Source organism: Fundulus heteroclitus, chromosome 13, assembly GCF_011125445.2.
Source record: "Fundulus heteroclitus isolate FHET01 chromosome 13, MU-UCD_Fhet_4.1, whole genome shotgun sequence".
NCBI lineage: Eukaryota > Metazoa > Chordata > Actinopteri > Cyprinodontiformes > Fundulidae > Fundulus > Fundulus heteroclitus.
In genome coordinates this window covers 21172777-21199651 of record NC_046373.1, presented here as the reverse complement: position 1 = coordinate 21199651, position 26875 = coordinate 21172777, and the positions used below count along the sequence as shown (strand labels likewise).

Genomic DNA, 26875 nt, shown 5'->3' with positions numbered 1-26875 from the left:
TTGTCAATTTGCAGGTCTTATTTTGTATGGTTTAGTCTGCAATAAAAAGGCAGTCTCTCTAGAAAACATACTGATGGAGATCTTATCTTGTGTTCTCAGCAACAATCATAACATCTTACTCAGTACAAAAAACAATGAATGAACTGACAGATATAGACATTGTTTTTATGAAAATGCACTTTATAATATGATATGATGACAAATTTACACTTTGGGGCCGTGATCAGCATCTCAACAATTGTTTGAAAGTTTTATATGCCTCTGTCGATTGGAAAATGTATATATACTTTTTAATTTTACATCTGATTTTATTCTGTCGTTAAGGGTTAAACTATAATAAAAGCAAGCCATCCTGTAGCATGAGCGGTATAATGCCATCAGAAAATTATAAGATGTCCAATTTACCTTGTGTTACAGCTCTTCGGATCGCCCTGTCCCGAGTGAGTGAGAATCTACACTTTATTTCTTCTTTTTTCAACAAAGCAATCATGTAACATAAAACATAAATGCTTTACCAAAACAGGTACTTTTCATATTTCAGATTCTTGTAAAGACTTCTTGTACCCATACATCATCATGTGTGAGGCTCCACACCACTCCTTGGCCGCTCCTTTCTTAAAACACAAAAGGAGGATGACGATATTATCCACCCACTCCCCACCCTTCAGCTTTATTATTGTATAAATATCTGCATCAACGAACAGTCTCATCACATCTGATCTTTTGCAGCATCCGATCACCTGGGACGCAAGGACTTTTTACATAATCTCCAAGCCGAAAAATAAAAAACCTAATCAACAAAGATGGGAAAGCTCTTTTTGGGATTCGTTGTGGCCATTGCATCCTTGGCTTTGGGTAAGACTTATTTATAATTGAATGAACTGTGATGTTCTGAGATGAAGTCAATGCAGCATCATTTTTTAAGATCAAGGATCCTGCCTCAGAAAGTTTTGTTTTTCAGTGATATCATGAATTTAAATAAATAAGAATCATATTTTCTTCAAAAGAGTGATGGTGGTTGATTTAATCAGCTGAGATGTTGGTTTTAGAAGAGGATAACTGAAGAGTTTGCAACTATTCCACCTCATTCGAGCTAAACCAAGTCGGCTTTTCAGGAATAGTTGCTCAATGTACCAACACTACCCCATCTCTATTTTCAAAAGATTACAAAAATTATAGCATCGTTTCATGTAAGAAAATACCCAACAGAAAATTTTATTTCCTGGCACAACAAAATTATTTATATCTTCTAGGCAAGGCAAGTGTTTTTATGTAGACTATAATGTGTAAAATGCAGGTGAAATGTTTTTGTGGTTAAAAAAAAAAGTTAAATCACATCTGATTGCTTTAGATAAAAGCTCACGATGAAAGAAAAATCTCCCATCAAAGTCTCTGGAGACACTAACTAGATCTACGTTGTTTACTGGCTACTTTATTTTCAACTATTCAGTTACACTAAAGTTAAGAGTGTAGTCCAGATGTTCCAACACAATGGTGACACCCATGCAGCATTAGCCCAACCTAACAGCACCTTAAATGCCTTTCAGTAATATGAATAAAAATATTTTTTTTCCCAACCAGTTTCATCAAAAAGTAAATCCTAACTTTGACACCAAATGTTAAATCAGACTTATTTTCCAGCATCATACTTAAAAAAAAAAAAAAAAAAAGACATCAGACTTTCAAAGATGATGTGAGCTTTGCAGAGGGCGAGGCACGACTTGTTAAGGCTGGACCTCAAATTAGGGTTTGGTGGAAAAAACAACTTAAAGCAACTCTAATAACACTGCTGTGTTATTAGTGTTGCTTTATTGTTTGGGTTGCGGCACAAGTCCAAAAATGTTTGTAGGTCTCCTGCGCATATATTTATATCAATAGAGATGTGATAAATGTTTTTCATCACAACCAGTGTCATCAGACAACAATTATACATCCTTATAAATCAAACAACGTTTAAACTAAAAAAAGAAAGAAAAGAAAAATTACTCACTTTGTTTTACCAGCAGAGTTTCTAAGTGAGTGAAACGGTAGTGTGAAAAAGGAGAACACTAAATTATCAGTTATCTTTTCCAGGTACTGGATGGTGCTTTACTAGGTTTGACTGCACCTCAAATTAAGACGTGTTCAACCACATATTACAAGGAATCCAAGTAACACAGTAGGGTTGTGACACATGTCCGGGCTACCCAGGGGGGAGGAACCCTTGTACACAAATATTTAAACCTATTGGGATACTATGAAAACATATTGCAAATCATTGTAAATGGTGGATTTTTAAAGTTAGACAATTACAAAAACATGAAAATTTCACTTTGGGTTTAGCTTTAAGTGGATAAAAATCTTAACCAATGTGCAAAATCCTCACAACAAAAAAACTCCTTAAAATCTGTCATGTCTTGGTCGGAGCTTAACTAGTTTTCACCACACCTCAAAAAGGGTGAGGTCAACAAGACATTTCAGAAGAAAAACATTAATCTTGTTTTCCCTTTGCAAAATGGCAAGTTCATTGTGAGGGAGAAGGAGCTCAAATATTGGTACCAACATCAATTACACAAAGGTTTCTTATTTCATATCAGGATCATTTCCCATCATTTAACAAATAAAACAATTCCCAAGTATAAAAGCTGAAGGCCTACAAAAACATGCAGGGAAAATATGTTCATCCTGATTTTTCACTCTTCGATAACTGCTGGCTACGTATTTAACAGAACTGCTATACCTTGCTGTGTCTCTTTCAGTGGAGTCGTTGATCTGCAACAAATGCAGCGTAAGTGTGTTTGGCTTCTGCTTGGGCAATAGTACCGAGACCTGCGCTGCCAATCAGATCTGTTACACTGGAAAAGCAAGTAAGTAACCCTCTTATTGCATAAAAATGCTAAAACTCACAATACCAGTAACCCAGATAACGGATGATACGAAATTAAACTTTAAATGTTTCTCTGCAGGCTTCCCAGACGTCACAAGCTTTAGTGGCTTCAACAGGCAGGGCTGCAGGGACAACACAACCTGCACTAGCTCAACTGGATCTCTGCTGGGTGTCACCTACAACGTCAACATTACCTGCTGCTCCACAGACAGGTGCAACCCCGTCACGCTGAGCGGTGCCCCGTCTACCAAGATGACCTTCACCGCTGCCATCACTGGAGCCATGCTGGCCACTGTCCTGGGAAGCATGTTGTAATCAAATCACAACTGCTATCATCTACATTTAGCTTTTCCCCCCCTCATAATCAAAAGCCCTATATGTTATAAATCTTTGTGTCACAAAACTGCTCCTTTAAATGTTCAGTCAATGTTCCTGTGAGGATCAAATTTATGGCAGATGTCCAAATCATGGAAGTCGATCAATGGAGTGTTTCAAGGAAACAATGAGCTCGTAAATCTTTCATGATGTTGGGTTGGTTCAATCTTTATTTGTCTCAAGCAAACTGTATTTATGCTTCTACACCTTTATGTGTCTTATTGGGCTTAAGAATGATAAAATAAATCAAATCTCTTGCTAAATGGCAATGTCTAGCTTTCATGACTTTACTTAAATTAGACTCCGAGGCAGGAATGATGGGGAGTTACACAAGGTTACTTAAATATAGTTTGTCAGCATCATAAATAGAACATCAATCTTGCCGAATGAGGATACAAATAACATACATCTGAACAAAATCTTTTTCTATGTATAAATGTAAAAAACAGGTCTTTACTATTGTGGTCTCTATGGAGAAAGGAGTTTGTTTAGAATATGTTTGCCAGGCTGGAGCTGATTCCAAAGTGGTACAAAAAACAAAAAAACAAAAAAAAAAAACATGTAAGGTATGGTTTTCCATAGCCAGAGAGCCAATTCTATACTATTTCATTTTAAATTCCTTATCCAGAAAACTTTTTACCATCCATGCGAAATCTTTTTATTCAAAATTTAGAGTCTAGTTCATGTGATAATTTAATAAACTGCTTCAAGGCTGGATTATGATTCCTTTTTTGCCAGTCAAGTAGCAACGGTGGTTATAGTTAAACATCTCTATCACGACGCAAGCAAGAGTTATACATTGCTCCCACTGAGCAATAACCTGACTCAAGCCAGACACATGTCGCACCGCCTAGCTCCACTCACATCTCCATAGGAATTGCCTTTATTGAAGGCTGGGCCTTATCAAAAATCCTTGCATATGATTGGATAAGCCACTTGTCTGTCATCTTTATCGACGTGCTATTTCAACCACTCACACTGAAGCTAACCCGTGACGCTGATGAGAGTGACGTGGGAAAAAAACAATTTTTTTTTTTTTATGGGTTTGCGGCTCTAGTGGCACGCGTTTTATTGACAGTGAGCTGACAGGAAGAGGGGGGAAGACAGGCGGCAAAGCGGCACGGGTCGGAGTCGATCCCGGGCCGACCGCGTCGAGGACTAAAGGCCTCCTAACATGGTTCACGCTAACCGCTAACCGCTCCGGGGCGTCCCGGAAAACAAATCTTGTCAAATCCGGTCGGGAGAAGGGCAAAAACATGGTTTCCACCAACAAAAGCCTTCAGAGCCGTTCTCTGATGTTCTTTTAATGAAACAATATTAGGTAGATTGGACAACACAGAAGAAATAGCAGCATCAATGTTAACGCTTGTTTCCTCGACGAGCCGCCATTGCTATCAAAACAGTCTCACGTCATGGTCGCGTCTCCACTACGTCACATCTATGAAATGCCAGCCCTGCGTCCTGATTGGCCAGACCATAAAATTGGTTGGAGAAATCACTCTCACATACATCCCAGATGTATGTGAGTGAAGCTAGGCGGAGCAACATACGTCTGGAATGAGTCAGGTTAACTGAGCAACATACCTGACTTAAAAAGTGACGCTAGGTAGACGGGAATTAATCAGAATTTAAATCAAAGTTAAATCTACACGAGGCCCAGATTTAGATGTAATTATTTAATTTATATTAAGACTACATTTAGACAGAGTAATGTCAGCCCTTATATGTTTATTTATATATCTTACACAACCAATTAAACATGCATATGTGCACCAACAACAGTCAGTGACTCTTACAGAAATCCTAGAGTGCCTAAACCAAAAATTAACTAATTTAATCCAAACACATTGTGTTGATGAGATCAATGTGTGGAAAACAACTCAGTTTTTGTTCTTTTAGAAGGTTTGGATGAAGAGTATGATAGTTAATATTAGACATAGACAGACTTTATAGTCATTCCACTGCACATTCACAAAGTACATTTGAGCAAATCTTTGTTTCCAGGCTCTGAGTAAAAATAGAAGACAAATGAGAAACATTACAAAGTATTTGTCATTAGTCAGGAAAGTAGCAGCAAACCAAGAAAAGAAATTTTACATGTACAGAAAGGTTGTGTACAAGACAATACGAATAGTACAAGCATATAGCAGTAGGATGTATTGCAACAATGGTTGCACGTTTCCAGTGGTAGAGATTAGGCCACGGGTTTTTCGTTGGAGATCATCTTTTTTGGAGATCAATATTTTGCAGCATCTTAACTCTGAACTAAAAAGTAACTGTGGAAAAGTAACTCAACTATCCAAGCTGATTGGGCGAAGCAACACCTTGTGCCCGCCTACCAAATGTTGGTTTTAGCCAATCACGATATCATCATGAGAAACCACAAGAAGGTAAGCTAGTCAAGGCACTTCTTGCTGTTCTTCTTTCAAAGATGAAATCGTGAATTCTTACAAAACAGATGTGACAGCAGCAGCTACGCGAGCGTCCTCCTGCACTGTCATGTTGGTTCAGCTGTGGGCTCAGCAGTTATTGCTTTCGTCACACGGCACTGGTATGTCCCGCCTAAACTACAATACTGCAATGTGATTGGCCCGAATGGTTTTGGTTCAGACACAAACGCTCAGAAGCCAGAGCGGTTAAAGATGGATTCTCGTGTGTTTGTGAATGCGCATATACCATGACCAATCACACTCACATTTATACACAAACACTCAGATCAGTACTTTGGTGATTTCCTATGGGGTACCTCAACATGTGGAAGTGAACCCTTTTGATTACCAGATGACTTTTCTTCTCATTGAACCACAGTCACTGCAGTCAATTCAACTTTTTTTGAAAAAGAAATTTATGAACAATATTTGGGAAATTCAAAGAATATTTCTAGATGTCAAATAAAGCTACATAGATCACATAATGCAATCAGGAGGAACCTAATTTCCTTTCAGTTTCATTGCCTCTTACAAAAGAAGTTTAACATAATCAAAATCAATAAGAGATTGATTATTGAAACAGCAAAAATTAGCAGCAGATAGAAGTAGTAATAAATAAGATGACTATCACTAGTAATTCATCAATCTCAGTGACTAATCCAGCTCAACAGTTGCTCCACAGCTTTTCCAGTTGTTCAGAGTTTTAAAGGCTTCAGTAAACTGGGCTGCAGGGAAAATAATACAAACTGCAGCGGCACCAAGATTACATTGCTGGGCATCCCCTGCAAAACTGAAACGGTAAGATCAATCAATCAATCAATCCATCAATCAATCAATCAATCCATCAATCAATCAATCAATCAATCAAAATACAAGAAAATTATTATTTTTATTAAAATTTCAGCTGTTTACAACAAAGATAGTGCAGCTTTTTCACAGCAAAAACCAATAGAAATTGATAAAAATGATGGTAAGCATCCACTGCCCCTGGTATATAAATATAATGCACGTGTTTGGTGAAAAAACAACCTTCAATGTGGTTTGGGTTACAGACCGTGAGAGCAAATAATTACGCATGGGTGAGCTGGTAAAAGCCCACGAACAGCAGGAGCCTGATAATGGCCCTCACAGTTAAATGACCCACTCATTAGCAGTTTAGCTGGTTAGCTTGTTGAAATTTAACTTATTGTTTTAGGTCTGACACAAAAAGAAAGGAAGGTTTCTGAAACACTAAACACTGAAAAACATTAAATTAACACACAATTTAAAATGTGGTTTGCTTACCTGCGAAAACAGTTGGTTACATGCTTTTTACGTAATTATTGTTTCAAACTCCCTTTTCACACATTTCAGTTCCTCTTTCAGACAGTTTTTAACAAATACATAATAAAATGCTGAGATGCTGAGACGTATAGTGCACAGAGGTCACAAGCAACTTTCAGTAGCCTTTAGGTTTGTTCCATGTATGAAGGTTGCACAAGGTTGCATAAGCAGGGGAACCTCTTTTTCCCATTATCACAAAACTTAAAAAAAAAAAGACCAATTAACAAGGTCTTATCTCATTCACGCTCTATTGAGACTTTCCATTTCCTCTATGTTGCCTAACTGAACTGCTGCAATATCTAAAAAAAAAGCTCAGAAAATCCTTAAACATTTAAAATTAAATGTTTACTTAAACATTTAATTAAAAGTTTAATTTAAAATGTCTAATATTGTACAGATTTCAAACACTAGGCCTTGCGTTATATGTTTATTTACATCAGTTTATTTGGTTATAGCACAACTGAGCGCAGTATTAGCACTACGTGAACATAGTCCAGTGCCATCACCACTGATAAAAACACAATAAAGAAAATATCTTATTTTCATAATGGTTTTCCAGATACTCAACACCAAATACAATCCTGCAACAAATATAAAACTTGTTATATCGTTAAAAAACAAGAAACAGACACAGATCCCAAATATGCCTAAACATTGTTTACCAATCATAAAAAAACATTTATATTATTAAAAAACTGCTTATTTAGAGTGAGACTTCAGCTTTTACTAAACCAATAGAGATTGACTGGTTGACTATTGAGTTCAGGGATTTTGCAGCTTGACTGGAAGGAAAGCTGGAAGAATTTCCAGTAAAATCACATTTAACATCAAAACAATGCAGCCCATTGAAACCCACTGGTTCTGCAGCTATGAGTCGGCTGCAGGCCAGAGTCATGCAACTGAGAAGTCAAAGGTCAGATTTGGTGTTGACTGCAGGGCATGGTGCAGGAATGATGTGAAAGAAAATGCTAATAAAAAGTCAATCAAAGGGGATTTTTGCTGGTTAGTTGCTCTGCATCAACATTTTCTCTTGACTGTTTTAGAAAAACACTCACTGAGACAGTAAAAACCACCAAATCACCTGGCCTGTCCAGGTCTCGGTCTTTGTCCCCACCCTACCTTTCTTTTGAGACAAGGCGAAACTCAGAGAACCTGAAAAACCCCTCTTGTCCATTTCCTACCCACCCCTCACCTCATATAAACGTCCGTCCTCACCTACGGACTCATCACTCCTGACCCGCCTCAACGTCCGAGCACCTGGAAGAGAAGAAGCTTCAAGCCTTTGGAGGGAGTCAGAGGATTTTTCTGTGTCTTTGAGCAAAAATCAAGAGTTGAATCTACAAAGCAAGATGGGAAAGTTTCTTTTCGCTATTGTTGCTGCTGCTGCATCTCTGGTCTTGGGTAAGCTGAGCATAGTTGATTTAACAAGATCAATAGGGATCTACTTCATTGCTATGTTGGGCGTAAAAATACAGAAAAGTATATGAAAGTATATGTACTTTTAATTTAGATTGGAATAATGTAATTATATAGTATTAAATATATTTCAGAAACATGCATTAGTCCAACATGTTTAACTTGTTGTTTTAAAACAAAACTTAATATCCATCCATTTTCCTACACGCTTCTCCAGCGGTGACTGGGCGAGAAGGCTGGAGAAAACCCTGGACAGGTCGCCAGTCTGTCGCAGAAAAGCTTGATAGATCAACACTATTGTCAGTCTAGTAGTATCTCTTCTCACTAGGATTTTTTTTATGTTTCTGTATTTGATAAATACACCAAACAGAGTCAAGATTAACCAGTTTCTTGGCTTGTACAAAGGGTTGTTTATCTGTCTGAGGAATATAAGTGATTACTGAAGAAAGGGATTTTTTTCCCTTTGTAGTAAAGTTTTCCTTATTTGTTTGGGTTTTTATTTTAAATCCAATAGAAATTACCACTAAAAAGCCCCATTTTGCATGTTTATCTGAAATACAATCAGATACAGCCTCCGGGTATTTCAGTTTCAGCAAGTGCTGCATCAGGGATCAGGGTGTGGTCGGCAGGAAAAAACAAGAGAAAATCTATAATTCTGCAAAAGAAAAGCAAAAGGGCAAAGCATTTGGGATATTGAAGGCAAAAAATATTCCTGCACAACGTATGCAATTTGAGTCATAGTTTTTGCCGCACTTTTTTTCTTATCTCTGAGTGAAACTCTTTTTTTCTGTTTCAGTGGAGTCTCTGCTCTGCAATAAGTGCACCTTGAGTTTGATGGGCAAATGCATGAACGCCGTTAATGAGACCTGCCCCTCCAACTCTAGTGTCTGTTACACCGGAAGAGCCAGTAAGTACCCTTTTATTGCCTCAAAGCCTGACCTTGTCTTTTAGTCAAAAATTAACTAACAGCTTTGGTAAGTCAACAAATGACCCAAATTCTTGTCATAGCCAATAGATGCAGCAGAGGTATCCTGTTTTAGCTTGTGTGTCCTGATTGTGCAAACTATTTCTCTGAGCGACTTGGAGTGGAAAAGTTGGTTGTATATCAGGACTATCCAGTTTTTTGGGACCATTCAGGTCAACAGAGTAACATAAAGAAGGAATAAAAGGAAATGTCAGGAAGGAGAAAAGCATTTTTAGGCAAGAATAAATTACAAAGTCACCAATAAGATGCAAGTGGCTCACCAGTGCAGACAAATAAAAGTGCAACGATTTTTGAACTCATTAATTGAATTTATCTGTTTCTCTGCAGCTTTTCCGTCCCTGCCAGACTTTGTGGGCTTCAACATTCAGGGCTGCAGGGAAAACACCACCAGCTGTGATAAAACCACCCCTGACACCCTGCTGGGAGTCACCTACAACACCAAGATCACCTGTTGCTCCACCGACAGCTGCAACCCCATCACGCTCAGCTCTGCTGCATCTGCCAAGATGAGCTTCAGTGCCGCCGTGGGTGCAGTCGTCCTGGCTTCCGTACTGGGAAGCATGTTATAATTAAACACAAACGCTGTTCTATCTGTTTGTACCATGATTACTGAAGGTGTGTATTTGCATAATCAAGAGGTGCCTCTGAACTAAATCAAGCCATGTACTCGTTTGCTAAGAGCCAGATCTACTCAGGACTGCGTTTAATTATTTGCAGGTGTTCAAATCTTGAAAGTTGATCAATGGGATGTTTCACGGAAACATTGAGGATGTTAATCTTTCTTGATGGTATTTAGCTTTTGAGCTTTTGCATTTTTTTTAAACCAAAATGTATTTATCCCTCTAAATTTTGTGTCATAATAAACTAAACTACCTCTAACCATGAAGATTTTCTTTTCTTCCTACAACAGTCTCTTTTGTATTTGGGTTTACTTTTAATAGCCACATCAACGTTTGATTGCATTTTAAACCCATCTGCAACCACAGATTTCATTTTCATTTATGTGGGGCGAATACATAAATAAAAAAAAAAACTGGACAGGAAATACTTGTATCTTATATCGAACATTGTGTTATTGAAATTTTTCCATCACCTGAGGATATAACTGTGTGCTGTCACGCAAAAATTTAATTCACGTCAAATTTTTAAAGGCAAGATGTAGAAATACACACTTATATGTCAAAAAAATTAAGCCCATTGGGAAATCATAATACTAAACATTATTTTTTTACTCGGGTTCCTATTTCTAACAGCTCTTTAAAGAAGTTTCTCTTAACTTAAAGTCTCTGATGAACATACTAAATCTTGCGCTAATAAGATACTCTCGGCCAGGTACAGTTTCTCAGGCTACACTATCCTACCAAGCCTCTGATCTTCTGATCCACACATGCATTCTGATCCTTTAGGGCAGCGGTTCTCAAACTTTTCGTGGCCAAGGAACCCTTAGCATTGGTAAAATTTTTCCAAGGACACCTTTAGATTCCTCGTGTTGATAGTATTTTTTAAACTGTTGTACTGTTAAATACATTAGGAAATATGTATGTTTTTAGAAATATATATAAATACACCTAATATTAGAGATTTGGTGGAGATTAGATCCTCATTCTCTATAAAGCCAAACTCAAAGTAACTGTTGTCATGCTTCCTAATTTTAGCTGATTTGGTTTTACCTTAATTGATCAAGTGGACGCAGTTAAATGTTTCTCTATTGTATTACTTAGCTCAACCCCAACATGTGCTCAGGCCCGACAACATGCGTTTCACGGACCCCCAATCCGTGGTTCGTGGACCTCCCGGGGTCCAGGGACCCCAGTTTGAAGGCCGCTGCTTAGGGATCAGTTTGGACGCTAATTTCTAATGTTTTGAATGTTGCCCCCGGGTGTTAACCTGACCCTAGCCATATGGATTTCGCTCCGCCTAGCTCCACTCATTCATCTGGAACAGATCCATAGGAATAGCGTTTGAGAAGGCTGGGCCTTATCAAAAATCCTTGCATATGATTGGATAAGCCACTTGTCTGTCATCTTTATCGACGTGTTATTTCAACCACTCACCCCGAAGCCAACCGGTGATGCTGATGAGAGCGACGCAGGAAAAAACAAAAAAGAACAGCCAACAAAAGCCTTCAGAGGCGTTCTCTGATGTTCTTTTAATGAAACAATATTAGGTAGATTGGACAACACGAAAGAAATAGCAGCATCAATGTTAACGCTTGCTTCCTCGATGAGAGCCGCCATTGTTGTCTGAATCAAAACAGTCTCACGGTATGAAACTCCAGCCCTGTGTCCTGATTGGCTGGACAATAAAATTGGTTGGAGAAATCACTCTCTATGGGAGAGGTCCCAGATGGATGTGAGTGAAGCTAGGCGGAGCTAAGCGGAATGAAATTCATCTGGCTCGTCAGGTTACCCGGGTGTTACCCCATGCAAAAAAAAAAAAAATCCATCCATTTTCCTACACGCTTAACCCTTGCTGGTCCCTATCTCCAGCTGTCAATGGGCGAGAGGCGGGTTACACCCTGGACAGGTAGTAGTCTATCGCAGGGCAACACAGAGACACACGGTCTGGTCTTCCCCGGTCTTGAGGAGTGTCTGCTGGACTGTTGTTTTTTTTCACCTCAGAAACCAGCTGTGTTTGAGCAGTTTATCAGGCCTAATTGCTCATACAGCACTTGAAGACATCTGCTGAGGATGAGTTCTGCCTTGCTCTGTTAAAAGTGATGGTCTTCTTCTCTCTGGAAGTGCTCGCTTTGGTTGATACCAATGCTGATGGCATTTGCTATGACCTTTAATACATGGTTGTGGCGCATAAGATAGTGACCATAACCAAGGGGTTTTGGAAAGCAATTAGGTCTGTGCCGATTCCACTCCCAGGTGCAGGGATCTGCCGGAAATATTTGACTTTGCCCATAAATGTCATTTACAGGTGCTGGTCACATAATTAGAATATTGTGAAAAAGTTTATTTTTGTCAGTAATTCCATTGAAAAAGTGAACCTTGTATATTATATTCCTTCGTTACACACATACTGATATAGTTCAATTGTTTATTTTTTTTTTATTTTGATGATTATAACTGACAACTAATAAAAAACCCAGATTCAGTATCTCAGAAGTGACGTTTTCACAGTCGGATGATTTGTGGTGCCGTGTCTTCTGCTGGGGTTGGTCCACTGTCCACTGAAGTCCACAGTCAATGCAGACATCTACCAGGACATTTTTGGAGCGCTTCATGCTTCCTTCTGCTGTCAGTGTTATAGGGGTGCTAATTTCTTTCTTTCCAGCAGGACTTGGTACTTACCCACACTGCCTAAAGGTACCAAAAGCTGGTTCAATGACCAAGGTGACCAACTCTGGTCAAGAACAAGATGAGAGACGTTTGATCCAGCAGTCCAGATTGATTGCAGTAATCCAAGAAAGAAAGAGAGGCCCAATAAAGTACGCCGTTCATAGAAAGGAACATGCTCTTCAGGGACATTTCTGTTTAAAAGACCCTATTTTATAGATCTTATGTATTATTCTGATGTTCTGAGACAATAAATTAGGACTTTTGATTATTTTCAAGACAAAATCCTCAAAACGACAAGAAATAAAGGCTTGAATTATTTCACTGTATATATAATGAATCTATGTATCATACGATTTTCTCTTTCTGAAATAAGCATAAAAAGATATTGAATTTCCCTCCACAATATAATTTTTTTAAATGCACATGTAGGCAAAAAGAAATTGGGAGAGTTACAGTATTTTAAAGCCATGGACAAAATTTTGTGAATATGTTTATACAGAATGGTTCTAAAAGGGACGGGATCATAGCTGTTGGTCCAAATTCGACAGTGTTGTACATTAGGATCCATTTAAGAAATTAGGACTATAAATTACACTGGCAAATGAAATGTATGGTCTCAATACAGAAACGTTTAGAACACATAAGAAACATGACTTACATGTAAATAAAAGCAAAACATTGGTAAAGTAAAAAACAAAACAACTGGACTTTTTTCCAGAGTTTGAAGACGGGAAAAAGTCCAGTTGTTTTGTTTTTTACTTTTCTGAAATGACCATGTAGTCACAATTACACTTTTTGTAGTCACAGTTACAATTTTCAGTTAACAAGCACTAAACCTGTTGGGAATTACTGTTCTAATGAGAGGTGGGTAAATTAGCTATAAATTGTACTCAGATAAGAGTTACTTTACTATATTTTTACTCAAGCAGAAGTAAAAAGTATTACAAAGTATTTAGTAAAATGCCTACTCAAGTATTAAGTAACTATTTGATCATGACGTCTTATTAAATTTGTTAAAACAATGACAGACAGACAGAAAAATATGATCTCATGCATTTGTACATATTAATACAGTGCAAAGCACTTCCAGTTAAAATATATAGGTCTATTGATTACTGTATATTCAGTAAACCTCCAAAGGGCAGAATTTTTTTTTTTTTTAGCTTGTTTACAAAGAAGTCTGACTTTAATACAAACTGTAGTTTTGTTCTGTTTTGGGTGCATTTTTGGTTAAAACATACTTGTTCTTCATTCAGTGAAGTAACTCAAGGAGGGTAGAGAAGCCAGAAATTGGACTCAAGTAAGGGTTTATTGCAGTAAAACTACTAATTTAGGTATTTCATTTTAAAATGTAACTGAGTAAAGGTTACCAGCTACTACCCACCTCTGGTTCTAATATATCAAATCTGTAAAGTTTTTGGCTCATAAGCACTTGGAGACATTGACAGATGATCAACCTAAAAAACAATACTAAATTGAATCAAGATTTATTGATTTATTTTTAACCTAAAGCTACAACATTGCAACGTATTTTCTGAAATTCTGTTCCGGCTCTTAGTTTTGGTCGGAGTTTATTCCCAGTTAACAACCCCTCATAAATCTTTTTGGTACCCCTCACTTTAAAGCATCTGTCAAATAAAAATCTAAATAAAGTTTATGTCTTAACCATCACCAACAACCTGAAAATAAAAACATGGGAATGTATCTTTTGCAACCTACATTGAGCTTTTTCAGACTAATTTCAAATCATTCTACCATTGATTTGACCAACCGGTATCAGTCCTTTCAGTCCTGGTCTCTGTCTCCCACCTTCCCCACCATTCTATTAGGTAAACAGAAACTCAAAAAACCTGAAAAACCCCTCTTGTCCCTCTCATCCACACCCCTAACCTTACATAAACCTCTGTCCTCACCAGGCCCATCACTTCCAACCTCTTGAAACGTCTGATCATTTTAGAGAGAAGAAACACCGGCTTAGAGCTGATACCAAGAGCCAAATCTACAAAGATGGGAAAGGTTCTCTTTGCTGTTGTTGCAGCTTTTGCATCTCTGAGCTTTGGTAAGAAACATTTTACCATCATATATATTGAACGAAAACAAGAAACACATGAGAAAAATGCATTATACTTGTGATATTCTTCATAATTACTTTTTATTAGATGATTAATAAAACTAGAAAGCACAATAAGATAGTGATTTAGTTTAATGTCTTTAAAAACTGCCAATTTTAAAAAATTTCTTTGCAGAGACACTATCGATTTTCAATCTGTTTGGTATCTCCTCGACTGCTAGCTTATTTGCTCCGCAGTTTGAGAACTATGAAACCGATGGCCATCCCCATGAACCGAAAATGGGCTTAGAACCCTTAGACCTATGAGGCTAACAGTAAATGTAAATAAGCCTTAGGATCAAAAGAAAGTGGTATAAAAAGTTTATAAAATAACAAATGCTGAAAAAACGTTAAATCAACAAACCATTTTTAAATAAATGAAGAATCCTTTTTTTTAGAGTGCTGTAAAGCTAAGAAAAAAACACTAGCAGTAAGATACTTCTCAGATCAGCAGGTTTGTTAATTATGTTAAAGTACTGCAGTCGACACAGTCAGACAAAAGCAAATTATCAGATTTAACATCAAGACAAAGCGTTAAAGTAAAGTTTTCAAATGGGAAATAGTTGAAGATGACAAATGACTGATATTTGTTTTGCTAGCTAGCCTAAAGAAGGTAGGTAAAAGTAGATTAAATGTTTTTAAGTAAGAGATTGCAGTGAGGGAAAGCATGATCAAATAGCTGTAAAATCAACACGGTGACTTTATGTTTATTAATGAGGAATATTTCAAGTGTGCTATGAGGCTGAAGCACTGACACTGGACAAACCTCCGCACTTTAAATGTCCCAGGATAAACAACGGCCGTGGACATTTTGAGCTTTGAGTAAAACTCTTGGGGTTTCTTGTGTCTCTTTCAGTTGAGTCCCTGATCTGCAACAAGTGCTCCTTCGGTATGATGGGAAAATGCATGAATCTGGTTAACGAAACCTGCAGTACCAACTCTAGTGTCTGTTACTCTGGGAAATCAGGTGAGTGTCTTGTTTTGTGCCTAAAAGCACTGCTTAGTTAAATATAGCATACATGGCTGGAAGGCTAGAATTTCACTATTACTGTCGATGACTGCTATCCCAGTATCATTTTGAATCCAGTGTGAAATAGGATTTGCTCAGATCTCTGTTTTACCTGTGCGTCCTATTTCTGTAAGATGTGAGAAGCAGGTTGTTAGAGGCTTTGGAAAAATAGGTTACAAAGAAAAAGTTAGGGCTGCAGTAAGACAGAAATTACAAATAAGTAACTCAACAACTGCAGGTGCAAGGTACAAACTAATTTTTGACTTCACTAATCTAAGTTATCCATTTGTCCAAAGCTTTCCCAATGTTGCCAGATTCGATGGGCCTCAGAAGTCTGGGCTGCAAGGAAAACAGCACAGGCTGTGACGTAACCACTAATGGCACTCTGATGGGTTTTACTTACGAAAGCCACATCACTTGCTGCTCTACGGACAACTGCAACCCAATCACTGTCAGCGGTGCCCCAACAACCAAGATTACCCTCACTGCTGCCGTCGGAGGAGCCATCCTGGCCTTAGTACGGGGAAACATTTTCTGATTAATTTCTAGAAGAACTATTAGCTTCTTTTAGCTTGTTCTGAAATAAATTTTACGTTGAACAGTTTAAGGGGTAAAACCCATCATCATAATATCAACCCAAAAGAAATATATGTAAAAAAATAAAATAAAATACTGTATTTATTTAAATACTCTTTCTAAAGTTAAACTGATTTACATCAGAGAGAAAGTATGGCAAATCCATAGATGTTTCAGTTAAACATATGGTTCTTTCTGCATTATTTGTTTATTCAAACTGTATCCATCCTTGTTACTCTGTTTTGCCTTATTTGTCAAAACTTGCAATTACCAAATAAAAAATATAAAATAAATCTTCCTTGTGTCCACGATTACCTTCGTAGTTCTACAAGCTCGTTTTCACAGGGGTAACAGACGGTGGTAAGAGACAAATTAACAAGGTTACATAAGCATGTTCGCAATTGAAACCATTTTTTTTAAATGCTTTTTCGTCTAATAGCGTTGGTTTCCAGTTGAATCATGCAGAGATATGCATATGACTTGTGGGAATAAATTTTAAACAATCTAATTTCTTTTATCACAAAAACATGACATTTTAACAGAAGTGTGTGCACTTTTTTCGAACCATTCATAACCAGGTATTTACATTTACTATGAAAAGACGAATTGTTGCAATTTTTTTCTCATTATCTGTGATTAAATCAAACTAAAGATGTTTTAAGCCAGTAATAATTAATTAAGATTAATGCAAAAAAAATATATGTTATTATCTTACTAAACATCAGAACTTTACAGAAACTAAGATTATTATGTGTCTAGGATAGTTCAAAACCATTGGGTTAAATGGAGGTTCACCTCAGGACGCATTCTAAGGAAAAACCTTGTTGCTTCTTTGTGTGACATGGAAAGAAAACTAAAGAAATCATTCAAGTTTTTTTTAGAACAAACTGTGGATCTCATTAAGTGAAGCTGTATTTAAACACAATGTTCTTGAGGAAAAACAACAAATTTGATGACCTGGAGCATGGTCCTGTAGTGAAGGGGTTTAAGGATTGGTGCAGTTCTTCCTTCTTACAAATCAATGTGATAAAAATAAAGAGATGTTGATTGACTTTCAGAAAAATACCTCAGTCATCCCCTGTTAGGATTAAGAATGTGGAGCTTGTCAAAAACTACAAGTACCTTTGGGGCCCATATAGAAAACAAACTGACCTTTGAGACCCAAGTTGATGCTGTGTGTAAAAAGTCCCACCATTGCGTGTATTTTTACAGGAAGTTGCGCAATTTTAATGTTGATGGCATTTTTATGCGGATGTTTTATTCTTGTTTTATAGAATCCATCCTTACCTTTTCCTTTATTTGTTGTTTTGGCTCCATAAGAAACAGCAGGGTATTGTAAGAGTGTGCAGCGAAATTACAAGCATTCACCTGAATGTCCTCCCTGCTCTTCACCAGCTCATGACTCTTAGCAAGGCCCGCTCCATCCTTTGGGATCAGAGCTACCGCCTGGCTGGTAAATAACCGCTTCTTCCTTCAGGACATAGGTACGCCCTGCCTAAATGTAGGACTAACAGACTAAAACATTCCTTTGTCCCTGCAGCTATTGCTCTCCTGAATAAGGGATTAACCTGCTTTTTCTTCTTTTTTCCTGAGTCATTGTTGTTTAATTGTTCGCCTGCTACTGCGAGCTGTAAAGCAAATCGCACTAAGGGGACAAAAAAGATACCTTGAACCGTCTCGTCATTTTATGACGCCCCCTTCCCCCCTTTTTAATATAAGCAACATTTCTTTTTAAATTGGTAATTTGTGTAGGAGTTTCTCTGCCTGATTGTTTTATCTATGTTTAGTTGAAAAGCTAAGACCCGTCTGACAAGGGCTCTATGGGCGCTCACACTTCAGTGAAAATTTACAAAAACTTAGAACAAAAACATGCCTTTCACTGAGTAAAGCCTGTTTTTCTTTCTCTTGGGTTCAAGACCCAACATGTCACAGAAATCAAGTGAGGACTCACACCAGCTTGGTCTCTCTACTCTGGATGTAACAGGTGGTGTGGATTAAAGAAACGGGGTGGTAAACCCCAAAACTGTAAAATAAGCCTCGTCTTTATCCGTGTGTGCTTCAACACACCAGACTCCAACATGAGCTCATTAGCAGAGCTCTGCAGAACTTGACTGCGTGCTAGAGAGGAACACCTTCCCCTGAGGATTTGAGTTTAAGACCACTGGTTTACAATCGCAGGGTTGAGTGAACAGGATGAAGAAAAGCCAGGTAGGTTTTTGTACTTTCTGAAGCCAAGTTTACCCACTTCTTACTTTAAAGCAGGTAAAGCATTTTTTTGAAAAAAGTTAATTAAATAAAAAAAATTAAAAAAAACAAGCAAAATCCACAACCTTTTCCAATCATCCACTCACCATTAAGGTCACCTTGGATTTCATAGTCACCCTTGTATGGTTTAGTCTGCCAGAGTTCCCTTACCAAGATTTATTTCTAGTGTTCCAAACAACCATCTGAAGATGTTGTACCGGATGAAAACACAATGAAGGAATTGAAAAAAACAATCAATTTTCAATGGAATAAGTGTGAATGTACTATATATAATTTAAATTTACTTCTGACTTTACTTCTGTCATTTAGTGTTAAGTTGTAGTGAAATAAATCCATCCAGGGTGATGGCATCAACGCCAAATTTTGTTTGTTCAATTTCATTATCTTTCCGTACTTCATATTCTCCTGTCCTGAATGAATCTACAGTTTATTTCTTATTTTTTTAGCAAAACAATTATCTAACATAAAACATCGATGCTTTCTGAACAACACCTGTTTTCATATTTCAGATCCTTGTAAGTATTTTTTTTGAACTAGATACCAACTTGACTGAAGCTCCTCGCCACTCCTTTCTTAAAACACAAAAGGAGGATGACGATGTTATCCACCCACTCCCCACCCTTCAGCTCTATTATTGTATAAATATCTGCATCCACGAACAGTCTCATCACATCTGATCTTTTGCAGCATCCGATCACCTGGGACACGAGGACCTTCAGCCCTTAAGAAAAGGACTTTTTCCAAAAAATCTTCAAACCGAAAACCAAAAAACCTAATCAACAAAGATGGGAAAGCTCTTTTTGGGTTTCGTTGTGGCCATTGCATCCTTAGCTTTGGGTAAGAATTATTTATAACTGAATGAACTGTAATATTCTCAGTTAATGTTAATACAGCATCAGTTTTTAGGATAATAATCATTTTAATAAATTATTTTTAGAAGCATATTCCAGAAGGTTTTTTTTCTTAGCGATATTAATTAAAAATAAATCAAGTAATAAAATAATCATGTTTTCTTCAAAAGAGTCACCGTGGTAGATTTAATCAGCTGAAATGTTGGTTTTATAAGAGGATAACAGAAGAGTTTGCCACTATTCCGCCTTAATCAAACTGAATCAACTCTGCTTTTTAGGAATATTTGCTCAACATACCAACAGCCCATCTCTACTTTCAAATGATTACTCTTTACGACAATTATAGTTTTGTGTAAGAAAATACCCAACGTAAAAGTTGATTTTTTTTTTGGCACAACAAAACTATTCAGATCTTCTGAGTTTATAATCTGTAAAATGCAGGTGAAAAAAATGTTTGTGTAGTACACATACATTTCAATTAATTGGGATGCAATAAAAACCTATTTCAGATCATTGTAAACTATAGCTTTTTTAGGTCCTTGATTACGTATAATGAAAACCCACTTTGGCTTTAGCTTTACATGGATTGCAATCTTTAACCAGTGTGAAAAAAGCCTGATTATCTGTCACATCTTGGATGGAGTTTAAGTAGCTTTTACTGCACCTCAAATCAAGGTTTCATCAGACATTGCATCAATTTTGCTTTTACATTGCATCAATCGTGAGGTAGACAGAGCTCAAAAATTGCTTCCAATATCGACTGCACAATGATTCCCTATTTCAAATCAGCATAATTTCTCATGATCTAGAAGTTTTAATAAAACTTTTATGCCTCTCTGTGTCTGTTTCAGTGGAGTCATTGACTTGCAACAAGTGCTCCGTAAGTGTGTTTGGCTTCTGCTTGAACGGTGATAACGTGACCTGTGCTACCAATGAGGTCTGTTTCACTGGAAGAGCCAGTAAGTAACCCTCTTATTGCCTAAAATAATAGTTAACTCACAATTACCAGTTACCCAGCACTGTTGGCGATGCGGGATTAAACTGAATTGAATTGTTTCTCTGCAGCGTTCCCGTCCATCACAGGTTTTAATGGCTTCAGCAATCAGGGCTGCAGGGTCAATGACATATTCTGCAATAATTCAACCGATTCATCTCTGCTGGGCATCAGCTACACTGCTTCACTTTCCTGCTGCTCCACAGACAGGTGCAACCCCGTCACGATCAGTGGTGCCCCGTCTACCAAGATGACCTTCACCGCTGCCATCACTGGAGCCGTCCTGGCCTCTGTCCTGGGAAGCAAGTTGTAACCAAATCACAACTGCTATCATCTACATTTAGCTTTTCCTCTTCATAATCGAAAGCCCTATATATTCTAAATCTTTATGCAATAAAACTGCTGATTTAAATGTTCAGCCAATGTTCATGTGAAGGTATAGTTTCAGGTAGACTCCCAGATCATGGAAGTTGATCAATGGAATGTTTCAAAGAAACATTGAGCTCGTAAATCTTTCATTAAGTTGGTTTGGGTTAATTTCTTCTTAATCAAAATAATTCGATCCTTCTATGCTTTTTGTATGCACTGGGCCCCAGAATGATAAAAATAAAGAAAATCTCTTGATAAATCTCTATGTCTGGCTTTCATGAGTACTGACACCATTTAACTCCATGGCAGAGATGCTGGGGAACATTTTGCCAGCATTGTAAGTAGAACATCAATCTTCCCATGTGAGGATAAAACATTTATAACATGAGACACTCTTTGTCTTTGTAGAAATGTGCAAACAGGCCTTTACACTTGTGGTCTCTATGTAGTACAGCTCACACGCATCAGCTTTAGGGCAGCACATGGGCTAACCAAAGAGCTTGGTCAGGGATCAGATTAGAAGGTCAATTTCCAGAATTCAGAGGCAAACTGGAGCGTCTGACAGGGAGATGCAAAACATCAAGCAAGGTCACATGCAGACAGCCAGTCAGTCAGTGCTGGATGGTCTACTCACACAATGGCGGGGGACTTGCTGTGTAAGGCAGGAATATATTGTCAGGAATTTTGGTTTGCATTGATCAGATAATCACCAACACCAACAAAACTCGTAATGGCTTAGATAACATGCAAATTCAACCAAAACAGGTCCACCCTAGTCTCGGTTTAATTTGCAGGCCAACAATGACCTTAACGACTCCCCATTACTAAGGGGGTGGACCTGTTTTGGTTCAATTTGCATGTTATCTAAGCCATAACAAGGCCTTTGTTGGGCAATAATATAAAGCTTGCAACTCCACATTACTCCAGACATTTTAAATTGAGAAAGCTTTCTGGATAGGAAGCGAAACGTCTTCAACTTCGGAGAAAAAATGTCCAGTTGTTTTGTTTTTTAACTTTTTTTGGAACGACTTGGGTTACTTGTATTATTATGATCAGACGTGTATTTATTTATTTATTTTAATTAGGGCATGACGCCTACAATCTAGTGTAAAACAGTGGGAGTGAATGTAGCAGTGTGATGTTATTGCACTAGATTGCAACTTTGTTGTGGTGGGAAACTATATGAGCACCGGCAGCTTTATTTTGAAAAGACGACAGATCCATTGAAAAACAGCGGGTAAAGTCCAGTTTTGAAATTACGATTTTATCTGCATTCAATGTGTTATGGCTTTAATTGTGAATGATCTTCACTGTTGAGCATATCAAGCTCATAGAATATTATTTTTGGTTTCAGTTCGGTATTTAACCAGATAAGTTTAATGGATCATACCATTATGGATGGTAAATTGCTGTCCTTTTTGGATTTTGTGGGAGAAGGCGCTGTGGAACTCTGACAAGAGAAAACCCCTCTTTAAGACGACTATTTTCTTGTTGCTTTATTGCATTAGCATTAAAAGTGCTTTCCAGATCAGCTGTTGATTGGCTGTCAAACTGACCGGTTTTCCAGATGTGGTTTTGGCCAATCAGAGTGAATTCAACTAGGTAGAGCTGCATATCATCACCGCAACAAACCCTTTTATTGAGGAGGGACATTTGGCCTGTTGAAAACAATAAGCTGACATTATTTTTTAAATGTAATTATATGGAGAATGTACATAAGCAGCAACATCAACTACATGAAATGTTTATACAGCAATGTCATGGCACCTTCAAAAAACATTTAAAAGAGAAATGAATGAAAACCTATTATATGATACAAACATTAAAGAAATAAAACATCATTGCAACATGCAGCCAAGGCACGGCAAGTTTATTTGTACTGCACATTTCAGTAACAAAACCTTTAAAGTGCAGTACATGAACAGAACAAAGAAAAGAAATCACACAGACGAAAACTCATTGCAGCGGAACAGTTGCAGCAGATCAACAAGCTGGACTACAACTTTCAACATTGACATTCAAAGGCAGTCAGGCATCACAGCCCAGGGACCAGTGAGATTAAAACATTTGTTTATAAAATAATCTTTTGAGTTGCTTTATAAAAGCAGCAACACAGTCCAGTGATTGCAGGTAATGTGGTAGTTCCAGCAGTTTGGAAGAATCCGTCTCCTCGGGTCCTAAAGCAGGTAGGCGGGACCATCAGCAGATTCTTCTGAGAATAAAAGGGGGGTGTCATCATTATTTTTAAATCAGCACCCTGTGCAACCCATCCTGGATATTTTCAGAGCTTCACAGCATTAAAGTACAATGCTAGTCTGGGCATCTTTTACTTCCACTAAATGTTGCTGAGCTTTAGTCGGTCATCTACTCCATTTACTGACAACGCTAAACAGACGTTGCTGATGTAACTACAGTTCTGGGAACTCCTTGTTTGCAAAAAGCACAATGTCGCTTTCCAAATTGTCTTACGAGTGTTCTGCAATCAGGAGGAATTTATAGCCTCCTACAATTGTTGTAGAGGAATTTATAGCCACTTAAAATGGTGTGAAATAAATAAACTGCCGGTCTCACATTTCAGTCACACTGTTCAATCTCACACTTAGAAAAACTGTAGCAACACACTAAGAAAAGCATTTATGGATTTAAAGATTCTCTGTCCTTTTTTGCTTTTTTAATTTTATTTTTTTTTACAAACAGTCCATTGAGCACGAATGCCTCAAAGTTGAGCTTTCATTTATATTTAGCTGTACTCCCTCGGGTACCTTTAAAATACTCTTGGTGAACACTTTCTTAACCCTTGCAGACATTGCCCCTGTATCTTAATAAAGTCACAGAAATACAAACAAGTTTGAAAATATTAAATATTTAAAATGATTCAATTAACCAGTGCTAAAACTGCCTAAACTGGATAAGTAAATCAGCTGTTCTGGGTACATAGCTGACAATAAGTCATTGGGGAATAGCAAAAATCACAGTGTAATCTACAGACACACCAACTGGCTGACAAAAAGGTTACAGTATGTGATAAAATCAAAATCTATACATTCATTTTGTTTTCCAGCAGAAACAGTATATATATAACTTTACTTGCAGTAAACTACAGATTTTCAGATTATTCTGTGTTGACCACTCCCACAATTACTTTGCACATATTTCTGTTCATCAGCACCAAACTTCTTCTAGGTGCTCCTTTTGTCAGATTCCACTCCCTCTTCCTCCAACATTCCTTAGACAAAACTTAAAAGACCTGCAAAAAAAAAGCAACTTTCACACCTTGTCCCCACCCTTTGTTCGTATCATATAAATCTCTGTCCTCATCAGCTCTTACTTTTCACATCATCAGCTCACCTTGAAGAGAAGGAACCTTCAGGTTTTGAGGGGAAGGATTTATTTAATCTTTGAGCTAAAACCAGGAATCACATCAACCAACTGAGATGGCGAAGGTCCTTTTTACTGTTGTTGCACTTGTTGCATCCTTGGTCTTCGGTAAGTAAAAGTACACACACATATATATATATATATATAGGTTTTATGGGGAAAAAGGAGAAAGTGACAAAAAGAAAAAAGTCACGCTGTCTGTGGGAAAAATGTTTAAGATATAGGTTTCATAAATGTCAGGAAATTTTGGATTTTGTAAAGTCAGGGATTTTCTTTCACAGTATTGAAAGAATTATTGTCAAGTTTTTCTAATAAAATCCGTTCTTTTTTCAAAACGCATCTAATAAAGGTTTTGCTCTACATCTAAAAAAAAAAATCCTCTCCAAAAAGACCTAAATCTATTTTTTAGTCATAAACTAGTAAAAATTATAAAACCATCCCGAATGAGTCTAGGTTTGAAACTACATTTCAAAATGTTGACGTTCAGCATCAAGATTTTGAAATGTAGTTTGCAGAAGAATAATTCAAAGTATATGAGAAGATCATGGATTCTCATTTTCATGGTGACAAATATGTTAGAATCTAGAGGGCAAGACATGTTGAAAAGGTACAAAAGTATGCCCCTATTACATGTTAATAACAACCCACACCAGCATCATCAGACTCGAGAAAGGTAAATTGGAAACCTGCTCTACTGAGATGTATTGACGGCTCAAAAATACAAAACAAACAAACAAAAAAAACACAAAAAAAACTATCCGGGCGTAAAGTCTACACGTTTTTTCTTCCCATTTGGGAGTGGTTGCCTAGTGGTAAGAGCATTGAGCTTGCATTCTGCAAGGCTGCAAGAACCCGTTTCAACTCCGTAGACTGGCACTATGTGTCCCTGAGAAAGACCCTTAGCCCCAGATTGCTCCCTAAGAGATGGTTTAAATGCAGAAAACAAACTTTACTGGAATGTACAATTACGATAAGTAGAGTTTTTTCTTTCTTTCAAGGTGTGTTGATGGTTTGTGTTATTTTCCACCTTCTGTCTTAACAAAATAAGGATTCAACTGAAATTGTCACTTTCAGCCTGACTCTTTTTACTTTAAGCCACAGAGCAGAAAAATGAAAGCAACTTGGATCAACCCATGATCATTTGTGTCAGAAAATATCAATAATTTCAAATTAGAAATTAAAGCTATCGTAGACATCGTGTCATTTATTTTGAATCAGTTTCCTTTACTTGAGCTGAACAAATACTGTATAATTACCATAGTTCTTTCTGATAAGTCTTTGCGTTTTGGTTTATTTTTCAGCGGAGTCCTTGGTCTGCAACAAGTGCACCTTTGGTCTGGTGGGCATCTGCCTAAACATGCAAAACGAGACCTGCGCCTCTGGCGTGACCAACTGTTACACTGACACACTGAGTAAGTAACTTGTCTAAAACCCACAAACAATGTAGCAAGAATAGGTAAACTTAAATTTTCTGGTGCTTAGCCATATATTTCCAGTTTTGCTAAGTTTTTAAGTTTCAAGTCAGGTGAAACATTAATGCACAAACGGAAAAACGCAGATTAGGCAGGAGAAAAGGAAACTTTTCTGCAGAGAAAGCAATAATATCTATTTTTAAGGACCAATGATTAATCGGCAACTAATCTAACTTAACCATTTCTTCACAGCTTTCAATGCAATCTCCGACTTCCGTGGTTTGAGCATGCAGGGCTGTGCAGCCAACACCACGTTGTGCAATTCAACCTTTGAGAATACTTTGGTCTCTGTTAGATATAAATACAACGAAACCTGCTGTACTCAAGACCGTTGCAACAAAATCGTTCTCGACGGTGCCCCATCAACCAAGATGACCTTCACCGCTGCCGTCAGTGCAGCCATCCTGGCCTCTGTGTGGGGAGGCATTTTTTAAGGAATTTACAAAACCTACATGCTGGTTGTTTTTAAATTAATTTGTCCAATTAATGTTCTACATGAACACGAATCTTTGAATATATTAAATGCCAAACCTAAACGCTAATCAGGTGACAGTCTGACAGAGGGCAAAATTCTGGAAGCTGACCAATGAAATGTTTCAGAGAAACATTGAGTTCATACATGTTTTGTGGTGGTGTTTTACTTTATGATTATAAAATATCAGACTGTTTTATCTTCGTTGCTCTTTTTTGTAGATTATTACACAACCAGCATAAATCAATAAAATATCAGCAAAAACCTCTCTTGTGTCCATGAGTACTTATTTGTCTATACAGGAAATAGCAAAAGTGAAATAAAACATCAAGAATAACCAAATACAACCTGGAAAGAAACTTTCAATATTTTCATTGCAGAGTCTAAACAGGTTTATAAGCCCTGTCTGAAAATTCACCTTTTCATTTCGCCTTTTAATTTGAAAGTGATCTGAGACCCATGAATAGTTCTTTCCAGAACTGCATATAAGGCACACCTTGAATTTTTGAGAAAATTTAATGATTTTAAGTGTGCCTTATAGTTTAGATAGCGTCCTGTATAATTTAGACAATCATTTTAGGGGGGGGTTTGATCAAGGAACTCTAATACATTTATTGGCATTTGTAAACCACCATTAAGGAGCTTGAATTTATTTTTATTATAGATTTAATTTGTTGATATTCTAATAATATATTTTT

The 26875-nt window shown here is 37.4% G+C and overlaps 4 protein-coding genes across 5 annotated transcripts; all 4 read left to right on the top strand.

The window, feature by feature from the left end:
• The first annotated feature begins 656 nt into the window (after window positions 1-656).
• On the top strand, window positions 657-21118 carry LOC105931665 (sperm acrosome membrane-associated protein 4). Of its 2 annotated transcripts, none has more exons than XM_036145351.1 (4): window positions 657-855; window positions 2739-2846; window positions 2946-3101; window positions 20720-21118. In XM_036145351.1, the coding sequence occupies exons 1-4, from the start codon at window positions 804-806 to the stop codon at window positions 20797-20799; spliced, it is 396 nt and encodes a 131-aa protein (XP_036001244.1). In that variant the 5' UTR covers window positions 657-803; the 3' UTR covers window positions 20800-21118. The 2 variants fall into 2 exon arrangements, with proteins under 2 accessions (XP_036001244.1, XP_012725884.2); XM_012870430.3 differs by lacking the exons at window positions 657-855; window positions 2739-2846; window positions 2946-3101 and adding exons at window positions 18415-18584; window positions 19329-19478; window positions 20344-20451 and having other exon boundaries at window positions 20558-21118.
• LOC105931664 lies at window positions 8205-10280 on the top strand. Its single transcript, XM_012870427.3, has 3 exons — window positions 8205-8394; window positions 9206-9316; window positions 9722-10280. Exons 1-3 carry the CDS (start codon window positions 8343-8345, stop codon window positions 9961-9963), a joined length of 405 nt encoding a protein of 134 aa, XP_012725881.1. The 5' UTR covers window positions 8205-8342; the 3' UTR covers window positions 9964-10280.
• On the top strand, window positions 14569-16652 carry LOC110369012. Its single transcript, XM_021320435.2, has 3 exons — window positions 14569-14740; window positions 15648-15758; window positions 16097-16652. The coding sequence occupies exons 1-3, from the start codon at window positions 14689-14691 to the stop codon at window positions 16336-16338; spliced, it is 405 nt and encodes a 134-aa protein (XP_021176110.2). The 5' UTR covers window positions 14569-14688; the 3' UTR covers window positions 16339-16652.
• Window positions 21119-24166: 3048 nt separating the features above from the next.
• LOC105931663 lies at window positions 24167-26445 on the top strand. The gene is made up of 3 exons (XM_012870425.3): window positions 24167-24341; window positions 25535-25645; window positions 25898-26445. The coding sequence occupies exons 1-3, from the start codon at window positions 24290-24292 to the stop codon at window positions 26137-26139; spliced, it is 405 nt and encodes a 134-aa protein (XP_012725879.2). The 5' UTR covers window positions 24167-24289; the 3' UTR covers window positions 26140-26445.
• The last annotated feature ends 430 nt before the right edge of the window (window positions 26446-26875 follow it).

Bases quoted from the DNA above. Each gene is read 5' to 3' on its own strand.
- LOC110369012 (XM_021320435.2), top strand. From the start codon at position 14,689: ATGGGAAAGGTTCTCTTTGCTGTTGTTGCAGCTTTTGCATCTCTGAGC. The intron at 14,741-15,647 runs GTAAGAAACATT...TGTCTCTTTCAG, and splicing joins TTTTGCATCTCTGAGCTTTG to TTGAGTCCCTGATCTGCAAC. The intron at 15,759-16,096 runs GTGAGTGTCTTG...ATTTGTCCAAAG, and splicing joins CTGTTACTCTGGGAAATCAG to CTTTCCCAATGTTGCCAGAT.
- LOC105931663 (XM_012870425.3), top strand. From the start codon at position 24,290: ATGGCGAAGGTCCTTTTTACTGTTGTTGCACTTGTTGCATCCTTGGTC. The intron at 24,342-25,534 runs GTAAGTAAAAGT...TTTATTTTTCAG, and splicing joins TGTTGCATCCTTGGTCTTCG to CGGAGTCCTTGGTCTGCAAC. The intron at 25,646-25,897 runs GTAAGTAACTTG...ATTTCTTCACAG, and splicing joins CTGTTACACTGACACACTGA to CTTTCAATGCAATCTCCGAC.
- LOC105931665 (XM_012870430.3), top strand. From the start codon at position 19,427: ATGGGAAAGCTCTTTTTGGGTTTCGTTGTGGCCATTGCATCCTTAGCT. The intron at 19,479-20,343 runs GTAAGAATTATT...TGTCTGTTTCAG, and splicing joins CATTGCATCCTTAGCTTTGG to TGGAGTCATTGACTTGCAAC. The intron at 20,452-20,557 runs GTAAGTAACCCT...GTTTCTCTGCAG, and splicing joins CTGTTTCACTGGAAGAGCCA to CGTTCCCGTCCATCACAGGT.
- LOC105931664 (XM_012870427.3), top strand. From the start codon at position 8,343: ATGGGAAAGTTTCTTTTCGCTATTGTTGCTGCTGCTGCATCTCTGGTC. The intron at 8,395-9,205 runs GTAAGCTGAGCA...TTTCTGTTTCAG, and splicing joins TGCTGCATCTCTGGTCTTGG to TGGAGTCTCTGCTCTGCAAT. The intron at 9,317-9,721 runs GTAAGTACCCTT...GTTTCTCTGCAG, and splicing joins CTGTTACACCGGAAGAGCCA to CTTTTCCGTCCCTGCCAGAC.